The sequence below is a fragment of the Arachis stenosperma genome, chromosome 8, assembly GCF_014773155.1.
Source record: "Arachis stenosperma cultivar V10309 chromosome 8, arast.V10309.gnm1.PFL2, whole genome shotgun sequence".
In the NCBI taxonomy this organism is placed as follows: domain Eukaryota; kingdom Viridiplantae; phylum Streptophyta; class Magnoliopsida; order Fabales; family Fabaceae; genus Arachis; species Arachis stenosperma.
In genome coordinates, this window is record NC_080384.1 from 14,696,609 (window position 1) to 14,722,771 (window position 26,163).

Below are 26,163 nucleotides of genomic sequence, written 5' to 3' on the forward strand. Positions count from 1 at the left end.
TAGAAATAAATTAAATCTGCCTTTTAAAGTTTTAAACGGATTAACCCAATGTACTCAACTCATTTTAACACTCCAAACTAGAGTGGTTTCTATGTATAGTTTGTTAAAAGTTAATTATTTTATTAAATTTTTTAATATTATTTTTATGAGTTTTTGATTGTAGGATCTCAGAGATATATCTTATTCCTTGTACATTATTGAATAACAATCACAATATTTTAAGGAAACTTGAAAGGGTCACCATAATAATTGCCAATAGCAAGATATGTTAAATAATGAATTTGTTCTTATAGTAACTCACTTAAAGGAGGTATGTAACTTGTTTATTTTTCCTTATTTTCAGGTCCTTAAAATAATTAAGGAGGTAATTGAATTAGAAGCAGTCCAAGAAAATTCTAGGAGACTAGGACAGCAATCTTGTCTATTAATTATTTGATTTGATTGTAGGTATATATAACTATATATAATAAAAATAATAAATCGTCCATCAACTACTGTATATATATTTTGTCACTAGTCCACACGTTTGAATCCACCACATACACAATTTTATGCATCACTTGTCTGTTAATAAATTAATTAGTTGCATGTCCTTTCTCTTAGGCATATCATTCACTACACTTATTATTATCTTTTTCATATCCCAGCTAACATTGAGACAAAACTTGAACTTGACTAGTCATTTTTCATATAATTTGGGACACCTTATATATATACACACACTCAGCTTCTTAATAGTTCGCTTATTCAAGAGTATTTACTTTGAACTAAGAACAATTATATTTTGCATATATATCTTCTTGTGCAACTAATTAAGAATCAAGTAGAAGAAACATGGGAGTACAAGGCACTTTGGACTATTTCTCTACTTTATTAAGTAGCACCAAAAAGAAGAAGAAGAAGCAAACTCAAACGGTGGCTCTCAAAATCAGAATGGACTGTGAAGGTTGTGCTCGCAAGGTTAAACATGTCCTTTCCGGTGTTAAAGGTACTTCGTTCTCTTTTCCTATCCTTTATTATATATGAGATTAAATATGAGAGGTAAAGTTTTGTATTAACTGAGAAAGAACCAAATAAAACATGTATAACAAATGATTTGGTGATGAAATAACACTTCTCTTAAATTTCTGTGAATTTTGTATAATTTTTTTGTTTTATATTAAAATTTTTTTTCTCAAATAAAACATGTATAACAAATGATTTGGTGATGAAATAACACTTCTCTTAAATTTCTGTGAATTTTGTATAATTTTTTTGTTTTATATTAAAATTTTTAGTTTTTGAAATGATGATCGAACTGAATAAATTAATAAAAAAAGATAGGTGAATAAATGTTTATATTTTTAAGACGTTTCATACAAGAGTCTTATTTTAATTTGTGTAAAAAATTTATATAAGATTTTATTTATTTAACTTATATTAATTTGTTTTAGTCAATAAAAATTAAATTTTAAATTGTTATGTTTAAATTATTTCTCTCAAAATACTTAAACTAATAAAAAGAGATAGATAAATAATTATATTATGAATATTTTTAACTTTTAACTTTTTATTTATTTATTTATGATGACTCACATATATTTAGTAACAATTAACTTTTGAAGGAGCTAAGTCGGTCGACATAGATTTAAAGCAGCAGAAGGCAACGGTGACCGGATACGTTGAGCCAAAGAAAGTTTTGAAGGCTGCTCAGTCAACAAAGAAGAAGGTTGAGTTGTGGCCATATGTTCCGTACACAATGGTGGCTCATCCTTATGTCTCTGCTGCCTATGATAAGAAGGCACCTCCCAATATGGTTAGAAAGGTTGCTGACACCGCCAACATAACGGAAACCACCGTTGACGACGGCTACATCCAAATGTTTAGTGATGAAAACCCAAATGCTTGTTCAATCATGTAATATACTGCTATATATTATTCAAACTAAGATTTTATTTTTCTATTTGTTTTGTCCTTATTATTAGATAAGTAATTAATCGAAAATCATGCTTGGCCTGTGGTTTATTTTGTGTAAATAATAAAATATTTGTCTTTTTATATCATAAAAAATTGTATATTTCTTTTGTATTTTTTATTTTTGTATTAAATTAAAATATTAGGTGATTAATATTTTTATATTTGCTTTAATTTTATATAATAAAAAAGATATATAAAAAATTAGTATAAATATTATTTTTCTTCATTTTTTTTGCCTGACTTATTTTGCACATAGCAAGTTTGTGGTCTAGGTGTATCTATTATATTGAAAGAAAAATGATTTTCTTATATCAAATTAAATCATATGGACACTCATTTTATGATGCATGCGACTCATTTTTTTCAATACTTAGTTATCAATTTTTTAAGTTGTATTTATTATTACACATTTAAATATTATGTATTAATTATAAAAAATATTAAATAAATAAATTATTTATGTAATTAAATTTAACTAACTATTTTTAAAAAAATATTAACGATTCATCAGAATTTATTATTTTTTATCATTACTTAATTAACTATCAATTTGATTCCTTTAATTTAATTTCTTTAATTTTATAATTTAACAATATATTTTATCCCACATTTTATTTCATACTTTATTCTAGTAATACTACTGTAATGCATTCATGCCATCGTCATTATCGTCACATTTAATTTTCTTCTTGTTGACTATTTTATTTTATTTATCATGTTATGTGTAATAAGGCCTTGTTCTATTGCGTATTAGGTAGGACAATATATTGGCATGCACACGTGGAGACTTCTCCTCATTTTCTCTTCTTAAAATGGTTATTTTGTTAGGTTTAGTTTTGATGTGATTTAGACATGGTAGTTTCATGACCAACGATTGTGGTTATTATTTACACGACATACTTGTAAATTATAATTGATCAAACCAGATATTATAATTACTTACTTAATCCGTTGATTGAAGCTAGCGTTACAAACATGTGTTTAAACTTTTATTAATTTTTTTTGAATCATACAATATAATAACGATGCACTAGATGTTTGCAACAATCAGCGGTATCAATTGAACAGTTCAAACAACGAAGCCCATACAAAGATGATAGGGAGGCATGTGTGAACACTATCATATTAAAAAAAAAAAAGCAAATGAATGAACTAATGGTTAATAATTCATGAAATATTAATTTAACTAAGAACAACAATAATAATGAACTCAAATAATAATAATAATTAATAAGCGACCATTTCTTACATAAATCCATTAAAATCTGTATCTATACCTTCCTTCTTTTCTCGCAGCCATTCATAGCCATTCCCTCCTTCTCTCTCATATCCAACTATTCATTATTATTCCTCCTTTCAAGGTTCTTCATGAATGCCTTATATATATATAATTTTTTTTTTAATTTTGTAGTATTGTTACTATCTTAGATCTTCCCCTGCCAATATTCTGGATTTCCTTTTTTTACATACATACTTTTTACAGCTTTGTTCATAGATAATAAATCAAGATGGGGCGTGTGAAATTGGAGATAAAAAGAATAGAGAATACCACAAATCGACAAGTTACATTCTCAAAACGTAGAAATGGTCTCATCAAGAAAGCATACGAGTTATCCATCCTTTGTGACATTGATATTGCACTTATCATGTTCTCTCCCTCTGGTCGTCTCAACCATTTCTCTGGCAAAAGGAGGTGTGCATGAATATCATTCTTAATTTATTTTCATTTTCAATTTCAATATCATCGTCATTACTTAGTTTCTTTCCAATATTAGGGTTATAGATTGCAATCCAAACGATGATTTAAAACAATAATTATTAATTGTGAGAAAATAATAGAGTAGATGATTCCTTATTTGTATTGCCTTCTCTGCTTGGATTTAAAACCCCAATCTCAATCATTATTCATGAATTTTCTCACCCTTTTCTTTTGGTAAATTGTAAATGAAACTTATGAACACAAATATTATTTTGTGTGTTTTGAAAACTAAGGATAAAATGTATCTTACAAAAACATGTTATTCTAAAACTAGTGTATCAATATTACGGAAATTTCAATAATGTATTTATTCTTTCATTTTGGAAATATTGAATTGTTCAAATCAAAACAAATATGAAAAAAAAAAAAGAAGATTCATATATAACTCTCCTGCGGATTAGGATCTTGACTAAGACAATAATAACATGTGATAAATAATCAATGCTTTTAAATAGTTGGTCGTAATTCAATTGAATAGCTAACATTATTCAAAATTGTGCCATGAAGAGTATTTTGTTTTTTATTTAATAAAAAATACATCTGTAGTTAGTATAGTATTACTTCATTCTTATTATTTTCTTTCTCGTACTAAAACCGTTAAGGTTTCAAGAATGTGAAAAAACAATGAAGAACCGGATGAACCAAACAATAAAGAACAAGAAATATTTTGATCTTGCAGAGAATTAAAAGAAGATAATTGAGAGAGAATTGGTTGATCTGAATAGAAATTTTTATTAGAATGATTGAATGTATAATTATACAGTGTTGTATCACTATATAGTAGAACACTTGTACTTCTCTAGGTTAAAACAAATCTTAACAAACTAACAGATTCTATATAGCTATAACTAACAACTTATAAATAATTTTTTTCCTATACTATCCTTTTCAAAATAAAAGTTTTATTCTTTTTTACATTTTTTAATTTTTTTGTTTTCCTTTTGACGTATGTTTTTTTTGTATTTTTATATATGATAATCAGGATTGAGGATGTTTTCACACGTTACATTAATCTTCCTGATCAAGAAAGAGATAAGTATGTTATAGGCACTAAATAAATTTTGCATGTAAATATAGTAATTTTAATCACTAATCAGATTTGATTTTTTAATTTAATTATTTAGAGTGGTTCTTTTCTTGCAGTGCTGTAAATTTTCCTGAGCCACACTATGGCAGGTACTCTCTAAAGATTAAAAATACTTCCTCTTGTCTACCATACACACACATATATATATATATATATATATATATATATATATATATATATTATTTTTATACCATTGTAATTAAATTTTTTTATCTTGATAAAATAAACTTCTCACATTTATAATGAACATGATTTGTAATATCCATTTTAGTTTGTCATGTATTACTTATGTAACACTGAAATTTGGTACTCTATTTCATTTCTAATATTTTGGGATTAGGTTTTGTATCAATAATCTTAATTTTAGAGATTAAGATTTATAATTTAAAATATTAATAAAAATAATAATTTTTTTATTATATAATATTATTATATATAATTTTTAATAATTTTTTTTCACATTTACACCATAACTCTAATCATTTATTATTATAGACTTAAATACTTAACTTATTTATTTATTTTTTTTATATTTTTTCTTTTAACAGGGGAATTCAGAACAAAGAGGTATAGTAATATCTTGAATATATTTTTTTATTTATATTTTAGTGACTTGATGTAACTACATTTCAATTACCTAATGATAGTGGGAATATATAAATAGAAGTATGAAATGCACTTATATTCATATTTATAATTGGACTTTATAATTAATATAATAAACCTGAATTATATTCACGAGTAAAATGTGAATAAAAATTTAGTGATGATTAATTTTTCATACTAATCGAAAATTAGATTATTTTCATTGCTAAAAATGTTTTGATTATTATATTTTAAAATATTTTATTATTTTGACGTTAAAATATGTAAAACATATATAAATATATGCGGATTAATAAATAGTGGTTAATTTCTTATGGTTATAGAAGATTTTTGCAAAATTTATAATTGTTTGAGCATTTTTGTAGTATTTGCTCCGGACCCTTCAACAATTGAGGAATGAGAATGACATAGCTCTTCAACTAGCCAAGTTTGTCTATTTCTACTCTAGTGTTATTTAAAAAGACTTAATTTTTTAAAAATGATTTTATTTAAAAATTAAAATGATATTTGTTAATACTAAAATATTTGTTTCTTATTTGGGAATGTTTGGTCTAATACTTCAACAAAGTCCGGGAGTCATTAACTCTGAGATTGAAGTAAGCATACTTTGTTATTCCTTGTTAAAATAATTTTGGCACAAGTTATCATTTTCATTTTATTTAGCCATTACTTTTTTTTCATGATTTTGCATAAATTGAATCTCCTTACTTATATTAGGAACTCCAACAAGAAGTTAGTAGGCTACATCAACAACTTCAACTGGCTGAAGACCAGATAAGGTTTGTTTAAAAGTAACAATACCATAGTTATGTTTATTGTGCTTCTTTTATGATTATTTTCTTCATTTGTGAATTTAGGGCATATGAACCCGATCCATTAAAGATGACATCTATGGAGGAGCTGGAATCAGGTGAAAAAAATCTCGTGGAGACTTTGACTCGCGTCATGCAAAGAAAGGTTTGCAATAACATAATCCGCTCATGAGTAATTTTTTAAATATATTATTTGATTTGATATATTTCATAAGAATGAAATTAATTTACTACATATATATTAATATATAAAAAAAGTTATTTACTTTTTTTTTTAATATCATTCCTTTTTTCAATTTATTTTGTTTTTCATTTGATAAACTACATGTTTTATGTTTGTGTATGGTTATTATAGGAATATCTATTGAGCAGCCATTTGCCTACTTATGATCCATCAACTATTCAGGTAAACTAAATTCATGTAATTACTAATAATTCAATAAAATTCACACATAATATAAGTGAAAGAAGTACAATAACAAATTTGAGAATTATGATAGGGGATGGCATCAACTTTTGAGAATGTCGGATGGTTGCAAAATGGTACCCAAAACCACAACCAAATATTTGATGCATCTACTCCTTTGGATCCACTCAGGTTATAATTTTATCTTTTCTAAATGCCGCCGTTTATTTATTAAAAATAAATAATTTTATAAAGAATCAATAATTTTGTGCACTGTAAATGATTAGGGATTTGCAATCGTCAATTTATGATCCATTTCCACAAGGAACAAATTCACAAAGCGATACAAGAAACATTGGAGAGTGTCACGTGACAAATCAGAATGACACGTGGCCTCAAGGATACACGTTATACTCTCATATGCAGCATGAGATGGTGGGACCTGACGTGTCGAATATGATGACGACACATGGACAAATGAATCTTCCAATCACAGCCTCTAATTTGCAACCATCCAACAATGAAGCCGGAGAATATGACTGTAAACCTCAAAATCAACTTAACACACAATAATAAACTCAACTCCATTCTTAACACGCATAATGTATATTAGATTATTAGTTATATATGAGATGATGATGATCACGTTTATGTATAATGTTTGGGTGAAAGGAATATAAATTATCTGGGTGATCTTTAAGCTCATGAAATTATCAAATTTGTGTTCAATAAGTTTGTGTTCATTCACTACCACCACATTCAGCCACAAGCTAGCATCCAGAATCACAAATTTAGTTTAGAGAAAGAAACAAAAATAATAACAACTAACAAAAATAAAAAAGGAGACTTCGGATGTCAAGAGCAAACCTGCCAACAAATATGAAGCAAGAAGCCGTGAAGAAAGAGACGACGACGGAGAAGATGAAGACACAATGATGATAAAGAGAGAAAGTGCGCAAAGAAAGTGACGGTTAAGAAAGATAGGAGAATTGTAGGAAGGCTGGGGAAGAGAGAAAGAAGAAGCGACATGATATGGTAGGAGAAGAGGTAGGTGGCGGCGTGGCGCAATGGCCAGATAGAGGGAGGAAGGAGGAAGGAGGAGGAAGCTAAGAAGGAATGAGATAGAGAGGATGAAGAGGGTATTAGGATAAATATGGGCATTATTTGAATGTTGAAATCTAATGAGAGATAGAAATGTTAAAAATTTGTGTCTTAGTATCACACCTCCAACGAACTACACAAAATATAAATGGCAGAGAGATTGCGACACATATTTCATACTTTTCTGCCCTTTCTTAAAGAAAAAGTCTACAACCAATTACAAGTCAATTTAGTCGATCTCTTTTATTTTTAACTTTAAAATTTATAAAGTTAGTTTAATATTTTTTATAATAAATTTATTTTTTAACTAATTAATTGCAGTTGGTTATACTCCTAATTAATTTTTCATCCTTATACCCTCTTCCTTATCTCTCCTAGCTCTCTCTTTCCTTCTTCCTTTGGAAGTCTTTTTAGTCTCTATCACCATTTCTTCGGACGCTTCTCTTTTGTCTTTGTTGCACCGCTTCTTCTTTCTTTTTGCATCCATCTCATCTTCTTCTTCTCTCTTTGCTAGCCATTCGGTGCTATCTCTTTTATCGTTTTTTCTTCCACCGACGTCATGGTCTTTCCTTTACCCTTTCTTTTCGTTTGATGACATTGTTGCTTTCTTCCCACATTGCTTCTTTGTCATGTATATTTTTATCATGTATCTACGAATTTGTTTTTGCTTTGTATAAGGGGGAAAAAGTTGAATAGGAAAAGAACTAATCAATCATAAAAAAAATAGAGAGAAGAAAATTTTATACAGAGGGAGAAATTTTAGAGAAAAGGATATAATGTATTTCGTTATCTTTTGTTTTGTTTCTCATGATATTCTCTAATTTGGTATGTCATCAAGGACTAATTTGTTGTAATAGTTGAATTCTATTTAAGAGTTTGTTACTGGCCAATGAATTGCTACATGCATAAGGCGAGATTCTAACTCCAACACTTACTTAAATAGATTAGTGAGCCAATTACTAGACCAACCCAACTTGTATTATCTTTATTCCTTATCAAATATATTCCTACTATATTTATTTATGTTATGATAAGATAGCCTGAGGTGGATGCCCATTTTTCACAAGGCTCAAGTTTTCAAAGATAATCTTATTTAATGTAGTTTGAAAAACTACTATCATATACGTATATAAATGAGAAAAACACAACAAGTAATAAAACAATTCTCTCTCCTTCCTTACGTTACAAATATTTCTCTTTCTCTCTTTTTATCTCTGTGTGGTTTTAAATTACAATAATTATAATATTTATACATATATAATTACTTATATTATAGTGAGATAAGCGCATATTTATATCTTTCTATTTTATATTTATCTTCCTTATTTATTTTACAATACGTTATCAGCACGAGATTCTGATCAAATTTTTAGGAAGACTCAGGTAACAAATTTTTATTATGTCGAAACTCTCTCATCTTGAATTTAATGCTCTTGATATATATGGAAACAATTATTTATCAAGGATATTAGATGCTGAAATAATCCATCTTGATTCAATGGATCTTGGAGATACCATTAAGTCTGAAAATAATTCATTCTAGAAGGATAAAGCCAAAGCCATGATTTTTTTGTCGTCATCTTGACGAAGGATTGAAAAATGAATATCTCACATTAAAAGATCTTGCAGATCTTTGGGAAAACCTTGAAGAAAGGTATAATCATCAAAAGACGGTGATACTTCCTCAAGCCCAATATGAATGGACGCACTTGCGTCTACAGGATTTTAAATCCATAAATGAATATAATTTGGCAATGTTTCGAATCACCTCACGAATAAAATTATGTGGGGAAAAGATATCTGATAATGATATGTTAGCGAAAACTTTGTCGACCTTCCATGCCTCGAATGTGCTCCTGCAGCAGCAATATCGAGAAAAAAGATTTAAAAAAATATTCTAATTTAATTTCTTGCCTTCTTGTTGCTGAACGCAACAATGAGTTGCTCTTAAAAAAATCATGAAGCATGCCCAGCTGGCGCTATCCCATTTCCTGAAGTAAATACGGCGAATTACCCAGAAGAGGTAAATGACAAGGTTTTAATAATAAGAAAAATTATTGAAGGAAAAGGAATTATGTTCAAAAGAGAGGATCTCATTAGAGGTGGGATAAAGAAAGAAATATTGGGGAAAATAAATCAAAAGAGGATAAGTGTTTCTGTTGTGGTGAAAAGGGCCATTGGTCGTGTACCTGTCGTACACCAAGGCAACTAGTCGATCTTTATCAAGTATCTTTGAAAAAAGACGACAAAGAAGAGGAGACGATTTTCATTTCAAATGATGTTACTGAAAATTCCACCACTCATTATGATGTATCTGATTTCTTTGAGGACCCTGTAGAAAATATTGGTCATTTGATCAATGATAGAATAGTTTAATATGTGAATTGTTAAGTATTCATGTAAATAAATAATGTAAAGAGCTTATTGTTAAGTTTCATTTTCTATGTATTTAAGTTTCAAATATGTTGTATATAAATAATAAAATATTAATGTTTATGAATTTTGAAATCATTAAATATATCAAGTTTTAAAATAAAATTTTAGTATATGACATTATTTTTATGTACAGTATTTTTTAGAAAAATAATTCCGATCAAGTATTCAATTTAACTGTGCATACACTACTAGAAAATTTGTTATTACAGATAGAAATTTCTGACGAATTTTATCCCACGGAAATACAGACGGAATTTCAGAAGGATTTTTTTGTCGGAAAACAAAAAAAATGGATTAGCATAAATTACAGACAGAAAAGAGAATCCGTCGATAATTCCGTCGGAAAAATTAATTTTTTTCCGTAGAAACTGGTTACAAACAGAAAATCCGTCTGTAATTAAATAGACAAAATGGTGCATTTTGTTAAATTATTACAGACGAAAAATCCGTCTGTAATTTAAATTTTCCGTCGGTAAATATTGAAATAACCTTAATCTTATCTCTATCCACTCGATCCATTTACACTCTACTCTTGTTCCTCTCTCCGTCACCGAGTTGCTTCTTCTACTAGGGTTTTCTCTTTCGCCATTGATGGCATCACCCTAAGCTCCCGCCCCTTCTTCTCCACAGGCATTGCTCTCAGATCACTTCCATTCCCCAATTCTGCTCTGATTCCGTCGTTTCTAGGGTTCTCGTCGATCCAGGTAACCTTCTTCTGTTTCTAAGATCATTGTTTCTGGATTTCTGAATGTTAGTTTCGCCTACGCTTGTTTTTGCTGCGTCGTGAGGGATTCGTTGATTGGCGATGTATCTGGCGCATTCCGCATTTGACGTTCGCGTTTCGTTGGGTTTTCTGTTTTTACCGATTGTTCTATCGTCGTCGTTGTTGTTGTTAGATCAGAAGAGTAGCTACGAGCTGAAGCTGAAACTGATTTGAATTATTATGTTGTTCAGATTTGCGACTTTTTTTATTTTATACTTTTTTCATTCTCGATGGTATGTTCCCTTGGGATTGGAAGAATGGAAGTCATGGCAAGGTTTCTAGCTGCTGGGAGTTTCTCCCAAACCATTGCAGGTAGAAGAAGACCCTACCTCTGAATTTCTATAGTTGTTGTGATTGTGCTTTATGCTTGGGCATTGTTTGTTATTGGAATTAATATACTTTGTACTGTTCAATTTGTGTGTTTGTTCTATAACTTGAAAGCTTATGGTTACTTCTTAATGACGGTGTTTCTGTTTATTTGGTTGTTTGACTTGTATTAGTTTCAGATTAGTTTTCCTTTTGCTGATATATATGTCTGCCACTAATCTTTCTTTTTAATTTAGATCTACAACTGCAGTTGTCCTGAGGTGAGCAGAAAGTATCAGTTTTCGGCATATTCAGAAAGGTTTTGTTATTGGAGGAACTCAAGTGAAGTTTGGAAGTTTAGAAGATCAGGGGTATAATTGTGCTCAATCAACCTGTTACATAGAGCTCGTGAACTGTGTGAAGAATATTTTCATTCTTTTTCATTTAGTTTAGAAATGCGACTCATGATTAAGTTTTATTAGTTGCTTCAAGTTTCATGTTTTAGGCCTCTTATATATATGCTTTTGATGATGGTTTTGCAATTAAAATTTTATGGATTGGTACAATCTTCAGATTCACTTCGATGTATCAACTGTATATACATGCTTTAAGTTCACTTTAGCCCTTTATGGGGAAAAGTGTAGCAGCATATTTCTGCTTGTCATTTGCTGTTTTTTATTTTATTTTTTGGTGTTGAAAAATCTTGTAAGATATGTGGCTTGTTTCATAACCATGACGAATATTCTTGCCCAATGATGAAGCTGAAGCATGGAGGGTCTGCGGCAAATATGGTGTCAACAGCACCGCTCTCTTTCTCAGCTTCTTTTCCTCCGAGCAATTTCTTCCAAGATTTTTGTCAAAGGTACATAGCTACACACACCCTTTTCGTTTTCCTGGGACTCTCCCTCTCTTGTGTAATATCATTATTACTATTTACAAACTGGAGTACCAAATATTTAGTTCGATTTTTTCAATAGTCTGCTAATTTGAGCTGTTTTCTTGATTTATCTTAAAGCTTTGTTCAAGCAATTGCTTTTACTATGGAGATTTGAATAACTGCAGAGCACGGCTAATTATTCCTGCTATTGGTTTTAGCATTGGATTCAAATGGATTGATTCAACAATGGGGGTTTATACTTAATCAAATCTGTTTTGCACATCATTGCTATAAACGATGATTTCAGAAATAGAAGTAAAACAAATGGTCCCAGAGCAATTAGAAAAAGGAAATAATAGCATATTACAATGCAACTAAGTAGTTGCAGCTGCCAGCCGCCTGAGTAGGAATCAAGAAATAACTTGCATTTAGATTGTGGTATATGGAAAAAGGTTTAGTTTGAGTACAATTGAGATATAATAATTTATATTGTCTTCTTTTATTTGTTAAACTTTTTGGGAGAAGTAGTGATACACTGCTATCCACTAACAATAAACCTCTTCTCAGTTGTGTTTGTTGTGACACTACTGCAAAGGAATTGAATAAACAGACATGCAAGAGGTTATATGCAGAACCATGTTATGGATTCGGCTCACCAAGCTCTTGATGCCTGATTCTATTTCCATTGCTTATTTCATCAAACAGTTCATAACATCCATTTTCAATTATTACTTCCTTTTCCAAAAACAATAAGAAAGCAAAAATAAGCTAAATTTTTTCATGAGGTATTAAATTTGGTATCTGTGGTTCAAGATCTGATCTAGCTATAAAGTTTTATGATAAACAAATTAGGAGTTTGTCATCAAAATTAGCGATCCCATCCGATGAGTATTCTTTCAAATATGACTCACCAACCGTAGAAAACAGAATCAATCTATCAAGAAATGCTGCTTGCTTAGTCATCTTTTAGTTATGCTATATATATAGTTTAATTATTTTATATGCATAATTAATACTGCATGGCTCTGTGTGTTAACCAAAGACTAAAATAAAATGCTTTGAATCATAGAAACCTGATGAAGCAAGTTGAGGATCCATCAAGCAGATCCTGCAGGCAGTGATTTCTGCTGTTGATGACAAGGGAAAAATAGCAACATCAGTAGCTTGTGCGTTGAATTTGTTTCTTGGTGTTCCTGAGAATAGAGAATTAGTTAATTCATCTGAAGTTCATCCTTTAGTTTGGAGATGGCTTGAGGTGTTTTTGAAGAAAAGGTTTAATTGGGATCTTAGCAGCTCAAATTACAAGGATGTGAGGAAGTTTGCAATTTTACGAGGTTTATGTCACAAGGTACTGCTTAAAGATTCAGCTGTAATATATAGAAATTTTTGTTAACATTTAAGAATTAATAATTAAGATATGCTTTATGTAGGCTTTTTGTTCAAGACTATCTTAAATGTGATTGTTAAACATATATTTTAAATATTTCTAACATATGTTTATATAGATATAGATAAATGTAAATACTGAACCGTTTCTTATCTTTTATAGATTGTGGTTCTCCAATTGCTATAACATGACATTTATGTTTCATAGATTGTAGTTTTTCTATTGCTATGATATTGAGTAGATATCTAGAGGCTTGTTTCTCTTTTATTTCTAATAGTTACTATCTTTGTTAGGTGGGGATTGAGCTTGTCCCAAAGGATTTTGATTTGGATTCTCCAACTCCCTTTCAGAAATTTATATTGTCAGCTTGGTGCCCGTTCATAAGGTAAAGTAAAAAGAATATATATTTGGATAAAATAAGAATTTAATTCAATAAAATAATGATTTAAAATTAGAGAAAGGACAACAAGGTGAAGTAGGTCTTTTCTTGGGTCTTCTAATTGTGAGAATCCGTATTTACATATAATTGTAAAAATGTGATGGTTACCACAAATTTTTGCTAGTGCATTAGTCATGCTAAGTTTCTTGTCTCAAAATCATAAGCTGATGATGTGTCTTCCACGATAATTATAAAAGTGTAACTCATACCACAAATAGAAACACTACAAGCCTATTTCTTTGCTTCATTCATGTACTAATAATCTCCATGGATTCAAATATCGTTGAATTCAACTCTATCAAACAGGCTTTTAGCAACAAAGAGGTATAATCTTAAACTGAAAGGTTTTATATATATAGAACCACTAACACTGCTACTTCCATATTACTAATTGATAAAGTGTTTGAACTACATAGCTATATGCATTTCACAAGATTATTATGTATTATCTTATCTACGTATTAATCTTGTCTTTAATTTTACCACGTCTAAGTCATTGATCTTTTACTTTTTAGGATCATTTTCAAAGTGCAACTGACGGCTTAAGACTGTTGTAGGTAAACACTAAACTTAATTAAATTTCTCTTTATAATTATTATCATCATCTCATTTTCTAGGATACTGTGGCTAGTATCTCTTATATTCAGAACAACAATCATGTTAACGTGTATCAAAAAATAAATAGTTACCAAAAATCCTTTAAAATATGATAATTTAATCCACCATCAATAGTTTGTTTTATTTCTACTCAATAGTTAATATATAAGATAGCTTAAGAATAAGTTTTTTTTTCCATTTAGTAGGTATCTATTTTTTTTTCAATGACAAGAATAGCTACAAGGAACTTTTAGAGATTGCTGAGCAAGCAAAAAGACATGCTGAGGTTGCAAGGTAAGCTTTTACTTTAGTTCACTACACTTGTATTATATAACGTTGATTAATGATTGAATAAAGGATAAATAACACTTAACTCTCTTGAGATTACACATGACCCTATGAAAATATACTAAATTAGAGATTTTGTTTGAATTGATTAACAATTTGAAGGAGTGGATTTGTTGAGCATTGAATTGAATCAGATTGGGTACATTTTGAAATGAACTCTGTTGAAAGAGTTTGTTACATGCATTCTACCTGTTTGCTGTTTTGCCTATTTCTGGTATAAGAAAACATGCATGCACTTTTCAGTCAAATAATGAGCCTTTCAACCTTCAAGTCCTTATGGTTATTTGTTAACATTCTCTTAAAATGCTGATTCTCTTATGCATTCTTGTTGCTCTGTCAAGCAAGGCATCTGAAGCGGTTGAGCATCATTACGTGAATGCAAGTGATCTCAACTTGTTGGAGGCACATGAAGCTGAAGCGTCCTTAGCTGGAAGGGGTGCCTACACTCTTACGGTAGGACTCACCCTTATTCAAACTGCTACCGCTAAAGTAGCAGGTACACTACTCTCTACTCTCAAAACTTGTAATAATTATATTCCTAAATTAAAATAGTATCTTTTTGTTTGTTTATAATTGTATTCACTATTCACCTACTGCACTATAAAGGTTTCTATTGATATTAGAGTATAAAACACACGTCTCAGAAGAACAGCTGATCAAGAAAATCAAAGGTAATACTTTGACTTCAAAAATTTGGCACATCACGCGTGAGTTTCCTCTTTTCCCCAATAATGGCTGCATGGACCTTTTGTACCCCACTTGTAGGAATTTACAGCATCATACACCATTATCCTAGTATTTTCAAGGCTATATCTCCTCACTATATTTTCTATTTCTTTTGGAGAAATGGAAAAGCTGGTTGGCTTTTACTTGGTGGTACTGTCCTTTGCATTACAGGTATGTGTGTCTCTTATCATCTTGATAATATTCATCATCATTGTCCATTGATACAGAAGTAGGAATATTATCTTTCAATTCAAGGACTTCTTTGTTTCTCGGTCAATTCATGTTATTATATTATCAACTTGGCATGCTCTGGTTTGGCTATTGACTAAATTTTCTATATGAGAATTGTGCAAAGAGAGACTTGCAGCTTAATGTTACTGGTGGTTTCTGAAATATTTTGGATTGATTTTATTTGATTTGGATCTGAAATTTAAAGAAAGAATGAAAAAATTTTGATTTCTTTTTATTGTGTTAGGAATATGGGAAGCACAGATGCCAAGTGGAAATAAGCTGATCACCCAAAGCTGCCAAAGGAAAATTAAAGCCAGTTGCTGTGGTGGTTTTGGATGGATGGGGTGAGGCCAACGCTGATCAATACAACTGTATCCACACTGCTGAAACTCCAACCATTGATTCCCTCAAAAAGGTAGATATATAGATACTACATGGTATATGCACCCTTTTGTGGAATCTGAAATCTTTTTCTTTTTGTATATATTATGATATATTCATTCATATAATGATAAGATCTAAGATTGGTTCCCCTTTTTCAGGGTGTATGTGTTTGCTTGATTCACTTGCTGCTCAAGTATTGTTATGATTCTTAGGTTTTTGTTACCTTGTCATTGGTAGGTGAGAGGCCTTCTCTTGATTTGAAGTTTATTTAGTTGGAAATTCCAGTGTTATTGAATGTGTTGGATTTGTATGATTATTGATGAGATAGAAATAGAAATGAATGGTGGGGTTGGTTGGTTTTTGTTGTTGTAGGGTGCACCTGAAAGGTGGAGATTGGTGAGGGCTCATGGTACTGCTGTGGGACTTCCTACAGAGAATGACATGGGCAACAGTGAAGTCGATCACTTTGTTTAAAATTAGATAAAATTGTGTAAAATTTAGTATGGTTGAATAATATACTGAGGATTATAATTGATAATACACTTTGTTTATGTTTTGAATTATAATGACTTGCTTGTTTATAATAATTTTCTTTTAGTTTTATAATACGATGAATTTGTTTATTTTTTAAAATATTATAAATATTCGAATACAAATTAGATAAAAATTTGTATTAAATTTATATTTATTTTGTATGAAAATAAGTTTATTTTGTAATTAGAAAAATAAAAAAATTATATTTTACTTTACTGACAGATTTACAGACGGATTTTCTGTCTGTAATCAGAGTGTAAGATGATTTTTCAAAGTTCAAATTACAGACGGAAAATTCGTCTGAAAATTTGTCTGTAATTACAGAGAAAAAATCCGTCAGAAAATTACAGACGAAAAATTCGTCTGAAAATCCGTCTGTAATTACAGACGGAAAATCCGTCTGAAAATCTGTCTGTAATTATAGACGGAAAATCCGTCTGTAAGGTTGTCGCCTTCAGGAAATGGAGGGAAAATTTACAGAGGGAAAATTCGTCGGTAACTAGTAAAAATCCGTCGGTAATTTTCCGACGGAAAAAAAAAGCCGTCGGTAAATAATTTCCGACGGGGCTTTTACAAAGGGACAAAATCCGTCGGTAATTTTGTCGGTAACCAAAAATCCGTCTGTAATAAAGACTAAATCTGTCTGTAAATCTGTCTATATTTATCCATTTTCTAGTTGTGATACTACTCATTTTATTATTATTATTTGTCTTTGAAAAAAATGGCAAGGATATATAATGAAGATGTATGCCTTGTGTATAGTGCAAGTTCGCACACCATTCTCAAAAGTGATATATATTTTACCCATCTTGTGCCAAAAGAAGAATATGTTAATACTATTATTGGCTCAGGCAATGTGATTAAAGGCTCCAGAAGAGCTATAATTTTGTTTCTCGGAGGAACAAAATCCATAATAAATAATGCACTATTGTCTACCAAGTCTCTAAGAGCATGACTATAGCATGACTTTAGAAGTTACAATTCAATTTGGTCATTTTCATCGATTCAAACATAGGAAATGTAGAAAGAAATCAGAACTAAATTAGATAGCAGCATGTGAAGATGAAACTCTTTTATCACAAACATGGCTACAACTACAACAAGCTCAGTCAACATCAACAAGATAGAGATGGTTTATGTAGATACTACAAAGTTGGATTAACAAAGCAAAGTAGAATAAACCTAAAATTGGCATAGAAAATTGAGCCCTAAGTAACATAATCACAAAATCATAGTATACCTGAAATTCACGAAAGGAGCAGACGCGACAAGAGTGGCGACGGAGAGAGCTCGTGCGACGAGAGCGGCGGCGGAGAGAGCTCTGCGATGATGGGAGCAGACGCGGCAAAAGCGATGTTGGAGGAAGCCACTGAGAGAGGAGTGGATTTTATTTGTGTAGGTGCCTGTGAATGGAGTTCAAATTAGGGTCTTATAATAGTTATTTAAATTTGAGTGAATATCCAATCTGCCCTTGACAATTTCTTCGAAAGGATTACGAGGCCTCCGATAAAAAAAAAAACACTCAACCCGGCTTTTAAACTTTATTTTTATGGGAGTGATTAACCCATGTGCAAAAAAAAAAAAAACCAAAAAAACACTACCACAGGGGCTAATCAATCTCATAAAAATAAATCTTATGGGCCGGGTTAGTTTGTTTTTTGTTAAGGGCCTCGTTGTCTTTTGAGATAATTGCCAGGGATCGTTTAAGGTTTTTCTCTTTAAATTTTTTATAGATTTATTAATTAATTACAAACAAATTTTTTATTGGTGAAAAATTTGAAATCAAATTTCAATTTATAGATAGAATTATTTGTCGGTAAATTTTTGAAAAAACTTTTAATTTTTTTACCAACAAAAAATCCGTCGATATTTTTGACACTAAATTTTTATTAAAAAAATTCACCTATAATGTATTATTTTCTAGTAGTGCGTCACCATAGAAATTGAAAATGGTAGTAAATGAAATTAAAGTACTATTATAAGGGGACTAAAATTGAATAGGAAAAGAATTAATCAAAAAATAAAATTAAAGAAAAAAAATTTATACTTTTTTTTTCTGTTATATTTTTTTAAATAAGAATACATTTTATTTTTTATAATTAGTGTTTTAATTGAATCTATTTGAATATGAGTTGTTGAGAGTGATGATTTGAGATGATGAGATTGAAAGAGATGAAAAATCAATAGTGACAATGCTAGTGGGGTGACATACTACTATGGAGTCAAACTCTAAACTCAATCATATTCTATGGAGTCAAACTCCAAACTCAATAATATTTTATGGAGGCAAACTCTAAACTCAATAATATAAATATTCAATATATATATATATATATACCCATGGGAGAACCCAGGGAATTAAAGTGTCCGGTCACATCTTGCAACAGAGGGTCAACAAATAGTCTCAAATACACAAGCCACATAATAATCTTTTTCCTTTTAAAATAACACTTCAAATCAAAACTCAAATTCTTATAGAAATTTTGGCAGTATCTCCTCTAAAACTCGAATTTCTGCTAGCTTTCAAGGATCCTAACCACCAAACTAAACATCTCTCAGTCATTCAAATCATTTTCAGTATCCAATTATTTCAAAATCAAGCAAATACCAATATTAAATCTTTTTCCAAAACCAACCAACTCTAATAGCAAATCATTAATAACAACTAAGCCACACATCTTATACCATATACACAATCCATTAATAATTCGTTCAGTTCATTCCTATCTCAAGGTCTTCTAGCCTAAGTTTTCACGTGACATTAAACATTAACTACGAGAAACCAAAATCATACCTTGGCCGATTCTTTCCTAAGCTCGAAACACCTCAAAAACCTCTCTTTTTACAAGCTCCAAGCTTCCAAACGTCAACTCTTCAAGCCTAATTACCCGGATTTCGTTTCAAACCACCCAATTGAACTCCAAATCAACTAGAACGCAATCTATTTCACACAATATCACTATAATCATTATAGGGTTTACTAATTCAATGATTCACAAGGATTCAACAGTTTCTTACTTTACCTACAAATCAATTGGACAAAACCCAGTGATTACTCGCTATTAGAGTTCACCTAAACCACCAAATTCATTCAATTCAACAATACCCATACTCAACAATCACGAAATTGAGGACAGGAAGAAGTGGGCAAGAAATACAAATTTTTTACCACTCTGTTCAAATAGAAATGAAGAGAATTCCAAAACGAACACGTGGCTACTAACGGCTCGTCAATCGGAGCTCCAGATAGAAAGTTACAGATGATTGAATTTTGGTGGGGAGGGTTAAGGTTTTCGGTGTCGATTTCCTCTTTTCTGCATTCTTGCAACGAAAACCTTGGGGAAGAAAGGTTTGGAGGTAAATTTATATAAGTGGCCTTAGGTCCGGTTTGGGCTCGATTCGACCGGTTCAGCCCGTTAGTCCAGTTTTGGGCCAAAATCTTTAAAATTAGTGTCAAAATTCATACTTTTAATATTTCTACTCTTTTAAATTATAAAATTTAATTTTTCAAATTTTTTTCAATAATAATTAATTTATTGGCTAATTATTTATTAATTTCGCGGTGTTTATATCTTACCCACCTAATTATGAATTTTGTCCCCATAATTCATATTCAATTACCTAAAAATAGGTGTGGGTAGTCTTTTCTTATTTCTGACTCAAGTTTTCAAGTGTGTTCCTCAATTTCAGCTCGACTCCAAGCAACTTTTACTAATGAGACTTCTTTTCCGCGTAATCGCTTAATTCTAGCATCGTCAATTTGAACCGGAGTCACTTGAAGTGTCAGATCCTCTTTCAATTGAGCTTATTCACGTTCTAAAATGTGGTTAGCATCAGAAGTGTTTTTTCAAAGCTGCGAAACGTGAAATACATTGTGCAGGTTCGAAAGATGTGGTGGTAGAGCTATTTGATATGCCACCTTCCCGATTTTCTTTAGGATCTGAAATAGACGGATATAACAAGGATTCAATTTCTTTGCTTTGATCGCTCAACCCACTCCTGTTGTTGGAGTAACTCTTAGGAATACATTGTCTCATTCATCAAATTCTAACGATTTCCATCTCTGATCGGCGTAGCTCTTTTGGCGACTCTGAGCGGTAAGCATTTAGTTTCGGATTTTCTTAATATGTTCGGCAGTTTTAGCTACTAACTCAGGCCCTAACAAACTTGTTTCCCCTGCTTCATAACAACATAGCAGAGATTGGCACTTTCTCCCATACAGAGTCATTCCGATGCTCGCATGGTAACTGTTATTATATGCAAACTCTACTAGCGGCATATACCGATCCTAACTCGCTGGTTGGTCTAAAACGCAAGCCCTCAACATATCCTCTAGGGTTTGAATTGTCTTCTCCGATTGACCATCGGTTTGAGGATGGTACGCGGTACTTAAACTTAATTGAGTTCCAAATACTTTCTGAAACGCCCCCAAGAATCTTGAAGTGAAACAAAAATCTCTATCGGAGATTATGGTGGTAGGCACACCATGCAACCTTACAATTTTCTTAATGTACAAGCGTGCTAGCTCCTCTAAGGTACAGTTAATCCGAATGGCAAAAAGTGAGCTGACTTTGTCAGCCGATCTACAATCACCCATACCGCGTCAAATCCAGCTCGAGTTCTTGGCAAACCCGACACAAAATCCATGGTGATACTTTTGCATTTCCATTGTGGAATTTCTAAAGGTTGCTGTAGAACCTATGCACAATTACTCAAGAGGGGGGGTGAATTGAGTATTACAACAACAATGAATATTTTTGCGAAAGTTAAAGACAATATACAAAAGTGTTATTGTACTAGTATTTTTCCAAGAGCTTAACTCAATTGCTAAGCATTTATAAGGAGCTTTTACTTTCCAATAGACACCAACTCAAATAAATTGATCAAGCTTTTCACCAATCGGACTTAAGCTATTCCTTAAGTACTTACGAAGCTACTTTTCGATCACAATTTATTTGCTCAAAGGTAAAAGACAATAATATTGAAGAGATGAGTTTGGAGAGATGCAAACGCTATTTAGAGTGGTTCGGCACAATCCTTGTCCTACGTCCACTTTCTTTCTCAATCGCAATTGAGAAGTTCCACTATTGCCAAGCTTCAAGGTGCTCGCGCAAAACCTTTTACAATCCGAGTCCTTAGTTTCTAACACCTCACGGTATATGATCACCACTCGTATACTAACCCACTCCACTTAGAGATACCTTCTCTAAGATTTGCCTTGAGTACTTAGTATACCTCTTTGGTATCCTCACCGACTATAGTGTTTATAACTCTTGACTCAACCTTGGAGATCACACTCCAATTTACAAAGTGTACAAGAAAACAATTCTCAAAGAATTGTTGAGATGAAATGGGTACTCTCTAGAAGAGTGTATGATTACAAGTTTAGCACTATTGAACCAATTGATATTGCTCTCTCAAATTGTGTATTATAACACCTTAAAAATGTGTAGAATGAAAGAATATGAACAAGATAGTTTGCAAATGCTCAAAGATATGAAATAAGGCTTCAATCCATCCATTTATAGATTCCCCAAACCTTAGAAACGTTAGGGAATTAATGGGATGGAGCCTTTATGTCAAAACTAGCCGTTTTTTATGTTTTTGAATTATTTGCATCGATGCATAACACTTTGCATCGATGCAAATGTGTCTTTGACGCTGAAATTTGAATTTTCAGCTAGGTTGCATGCTTTGCATCGATGCAAGATGAGTGTGCATCGATGCAAACCTTAAAGAATGGCTTAAAATCACTTCAAAATGCTTAGGATTGATCTCAAACTTGTTGGAGTCAATTCCTATGCTTTTGTACCTTTGAAAACAAGTTTTTAAACCATTTGGCTAGCATCGAATTGCAAGATGTGCATCAAAACATTTTGTGAGTGTGTGTTGAGAGATTTAGCAATTGGTTCTTAACAAGAAGTTACCTAAGTCCTAAGACACTATACTTGTCTTCAAATGTTGTGGACTTGAGTTTCTTGTTGTTGTTGTGTTGCTTTCAACTCTTCATTCCTCACCGTTGAATGTTGGTTGATCTTTCAACATGCTTGTTCTTTCAAGTTGTTTGTTGGTTTGTCTTTCATGTCGTTTGTTGGTTTGTCATTCATCAAAACCTACGAATACAAACTTCGCATACAAGCAACATGATTTACAATTTCCCCCTTTTTGATAATGACAAACCAATTTTGAGGATATGCATTTATAAATGATTTTGAAAGCAACAATAATGCACTTTGTTTTATAGAAAGCTTTGGAGAAGACTTCAAAAAAAAATTTTGCAGGAGTTCCCCCTAAACATGTGCATTTGTTCCCTTAAAGGGCGTTTATCAAAGAAAAACGATTTAGATATCAAAGTTTTTGCTTAGCGGAAGTCTTTTTGAAATCATTGTTTCGCAAACTTATTTCTTCTTTTCAAATCCTCAAACTTCTTCTTTTTCAAAAGTTCAAAACTTCAAATATCCTCAAACTTTTCTTCCCCCTTTTGACATTATCAAAAAGAAAGGAGTTTGAAATGTGTCATAGAAGCATGCATAAAACAATGAATTTTTTTTTTAAGTTCAATTTCTCTATTAATCTCAAGGATGAGATATTCCCCCTTTCAAAAAGAATTTGATTTCCTCTTTTTATATATAACAAGCATGCATAATTTCCCCTAAAGAAGTGAAATATATCAAGGCATGCACATTAACTTAAAATAGGGGTACCAAGCCTATTTTGAGTTATTCACCAAATAAGCATACAAGCATTAATCATTAAACAAAATTATGAAGGAAATATCAAAGTATTTAAACCATAATAGAAATTCTTAGCTTACTAGGAGTTAGTTTAACAATTCATATAATCAAATAAACATAAAGCAATAAAAAGTGACTTTGGTGCAAAAATGTGGGGTTTTGTTGCTCAAAAATGCCAAATTCACGTGTTTTTGTGCAATTTGGTCGAGTTTGCATCGATGCAATAGGCTTTGCATCGATGCACATAGCACGTCGTGTGCTTTGCATCGATGCAGAGCTTGGTTGCATCGATGCAACATACATCATTTCGCCCAAAATCACCAAATTTTCATCCTTTGGTGGTTCTTTCTTCAGTCCTTTGAGTTTCATCATGTATATACTCACTTAAACCATGATAAACTTCAATTTGTTGATCCTCCATTGTTTATAATCTTCAAATTCTTCAATCTACCTCAAGATTAATCACTCATTTATCAACTTATAAACCTACAAAACAATGGCTAATTGGATATCTCCAATGCTTAAGTTAGTAAGAGATACAAAAAAAAGCAATATGAATACAATGAATTCAAACAAATTATATTAGATTAGAATCCAAGATACCAAGTTCATTTCGGATGTTAAAAAAACTTTCTTTACATAAAGGTTTGGTGAAGATGTCCGCTAGTTGTTTACTAGTTTCGACAAATTCAATAACATCACCCTTTTCAACATGGTCTCTTATGAAGTGATGTCTAATCTCAATATGCTTGGTTCTTGAATGTTGAACCGGATTCTTGGTTAAATTTATTGCACTAGTATTATCACATTTGATAGGAATGTGATCAAGCATGAGTCCATAGTCCATAAGTTGTTGTTTCATCCATAAAATTTGGGCGCAACAACTACCGGCGGCTACATACTCGGCTTCGGCGGTAGACAAGGCTACACTTACTTGTTTCTTACTATGCCATGAAACAAGAGAGTTTCCTAGCAAGTGACAAGTGCCGCTAGTGCTTTTCCTATCTAATTTGCAACCGGCAAAATCGGAATCGGAATAACCAATCAAATCACAAGTGGATCCTTTCGGATACCACAATCCAACATTTAATGTTCCTATGAGATACTTCATAATCCTTTTTACCGCACTTAAGTGAGATTCCTTAGGATTAGCTTGGTATCTCGCACACATGCATACACTAAACATGATATCTGGCCTACTTGCCATTAGATAAAGTAATGATCCTATCATGCCTCTATACTTCTTTACATCTATGCTTTTACCTTGTTCATCTTTGTCAAGGTAGCAAGTAGTGCTCATTGGTGTGTCCATTGCCTTAGCATTGTCCATTCCAAATCTTTTGAGCAGTTCCTTGCAATATTTGGTTTGGCTAACGAAAGTTCCTTCTTTTCCTTGTTTGATTTGCAGACCAAGGAAGAAGTTGAGTTCACCCATCATGGACATTTCAAATTCACTTTGCATGAGGTTTGAGAAAAACTTGCAAAGTGATTCGTTAGTTGAACCAAATATTATGTCATCGACATAAACTTGTACCAAAAGGATATTTTTGTTTTCAATCAAGATAAATAAAGTTGTATCAACCTTCCCTCTTCTAAAACCCTTTTCTATTAAAAACTTGCTCAAACGTTCATACCAAGCTCTTGGAGCTTGTTTAAGACCATAAAGAGCTTTCTTGAGTTTGAAAACATGATTAGGATTTTCATAATCCTCAAAACCGGGAGGTTGTTCAACATATACTTCTTCTTTAATGAAACCATTAAGAAAGGCACTCTTAACATCCATTTGATAAAGTTTGAAGTTATAAGAGGATGCAAAAGCAAGTAACATTCTAATTGCTTCTAATCTAGCTACGGGAGCATAAGTTTCGTCATAATCAATGCCTTCCTCTTGATTATAACCTTTAGCTACTAATCTAGCTTTGTTTCTAACAATTGTACCATTTTCATCAAGTTTATTTCTAAAAACCCATTTTGTTCCTACAATTGTTTGATTACTTGGTTTAGGCACCAATTCCCAAACGTCATTTCGTTTGACTTGGTTAAGCTCCTCTTGCATTGCCATAGCCCAATGTTCATCATCAATTGCGGACTCAATGGTAGATGGTTCAATTTGAGAAACAAAAGCACTATATGCAAATAAATTTCTAAAAGTGGATCGAGTTGTTACCCCTTTCGAAACATCACCAATGACGTTGTCTAGAGGATGATCCTTTGAAGTACGCCAATCCTTTGGAAGTGCATTTATTTGTGCTTGTGATGGTTCAATTTCTTCAACTTGAACACTATCCTTTGTTGAGCTTGTAGAGGCTTCATTTAAACCTTTTTCTTTGTCTTCACCATTCAAATTTAGTGAATCAAAGTTTTCTACATTTTCATCAAAATCTTTTCTAGCACAATAACGGTTAGTTTCATCAAAAGCGACATGAATACTTTCTTCCATAGTCATGATGCGTTTATTATATACTCTAAAAGCTTTGCTAGTTAAAGAATAGTCTAAGAAGATTCCTTCATCAGCCTTAGCATCAAATTTGCCTAAGTTATCTTTTCCATTATTTAGAATAAAGCATTTACAACCAAAGACGTGGAGGTGGGAAATATTTGGCTTTCTTCCTTTGTACAATTCGTACGGTGTTTTCTTAAGAATAGGTCGAATGATAATCCTATTCATAACATA

General features: G+C 31.5%; 2 protein-coding genes across 2 annotated transcripts; both read left to right on the forward strand.

Moving 5' to 3' along the window:
• The first annotated feature begins 628 nt into the window (after positions 1–628).
• Positions 629–2,024, forward strand: LOC130945139 (heavy metal-associated isoprenylated plant protein 24). Its single transcript, XM_057873833.1, has 2 exons — positions 629–988; positions 1,605–2,024. The coding sequence occupies exons 1-2, from the start codon at positions 835–837 to the stop codon at positions 1,898–1,900; spliced, it is 450 nt and encodes a 149-aa protein (XP_057729816.1). The 5' UTR covers positions 629–834; the 3' UTR covers positions 1,901–2,024.
• Positions 2,025–3,464: 1,440 nt separating this feature from the next.
• LOC130945437 (agamous-like MADS-box protein AGL104) lies at positions 3,465–16,695 on the forward strand. Its single transcript, XM_057874154.1, has 16 exons — positions 3,465–3,649; positions 4,698–4,751; positions 4,859–4,891; positions 5,351–5,369; positions 5,774–5,835; positions 5,977–6,004; positions 6,126–6,187; positions 6,266–6,365; positions 6,576–6,626; positions 6,721–6,818; positions 6,914–7,167; positions 14,739–14,826; positions 15,222–15,376; positions 15,646–15,777; positions 16,380–16,414; positions 16,594–16,695. Exons 1-16 carry the CDS (start codon positions 3,465–3,467, stop codon positions 16,693–16,695), a joined length of 1,458 nt encoding a protein of 485 aa, XP_057730137.1.
• The last annotated feature ends 9,468 nt before the right edge of the window (positions 16,696–26,163 follow it).

Bases quoted from the DNA above. Each gene is read 5' to 3' on its own strand.
- LOC130945139 (XM_057873833.1), top strand. From the start codon at position 835: ATGGGAGTACAAGGCACTTTGGACTATTTCTCTACTTTATTAAGTAGC. The intron at 989-1,604 runs GTACTTCGTTCT...TAACTTTTGAAG, and splicing joins TGTCCTTTCCGGTGTTAAAG to GAGCTAAGTCGGTCGACATA.
- LOC130945437 (XM_057874154.1), top strand. From the start codon at position 3,465: ATGGGGCGTGTGAAATTGGAGATAAAAAGAATAGAGAATACCACAAAT. The intron at 5,836-5,976 runs GTTTGTCTATTT...ACTTCAACAAAG, and splicing joins ATAGCTCTTCAACTAGCCAA to TCCGGGAGTCATTAACTCTG. The intron at 14,827-15,221 runs GTAAGCTTTTAC...TGCTCTGTCAAG, and splicing joins AGACATGCTGAGGTTGCAAG to CAAGGCATCTGAAGCGGTTG.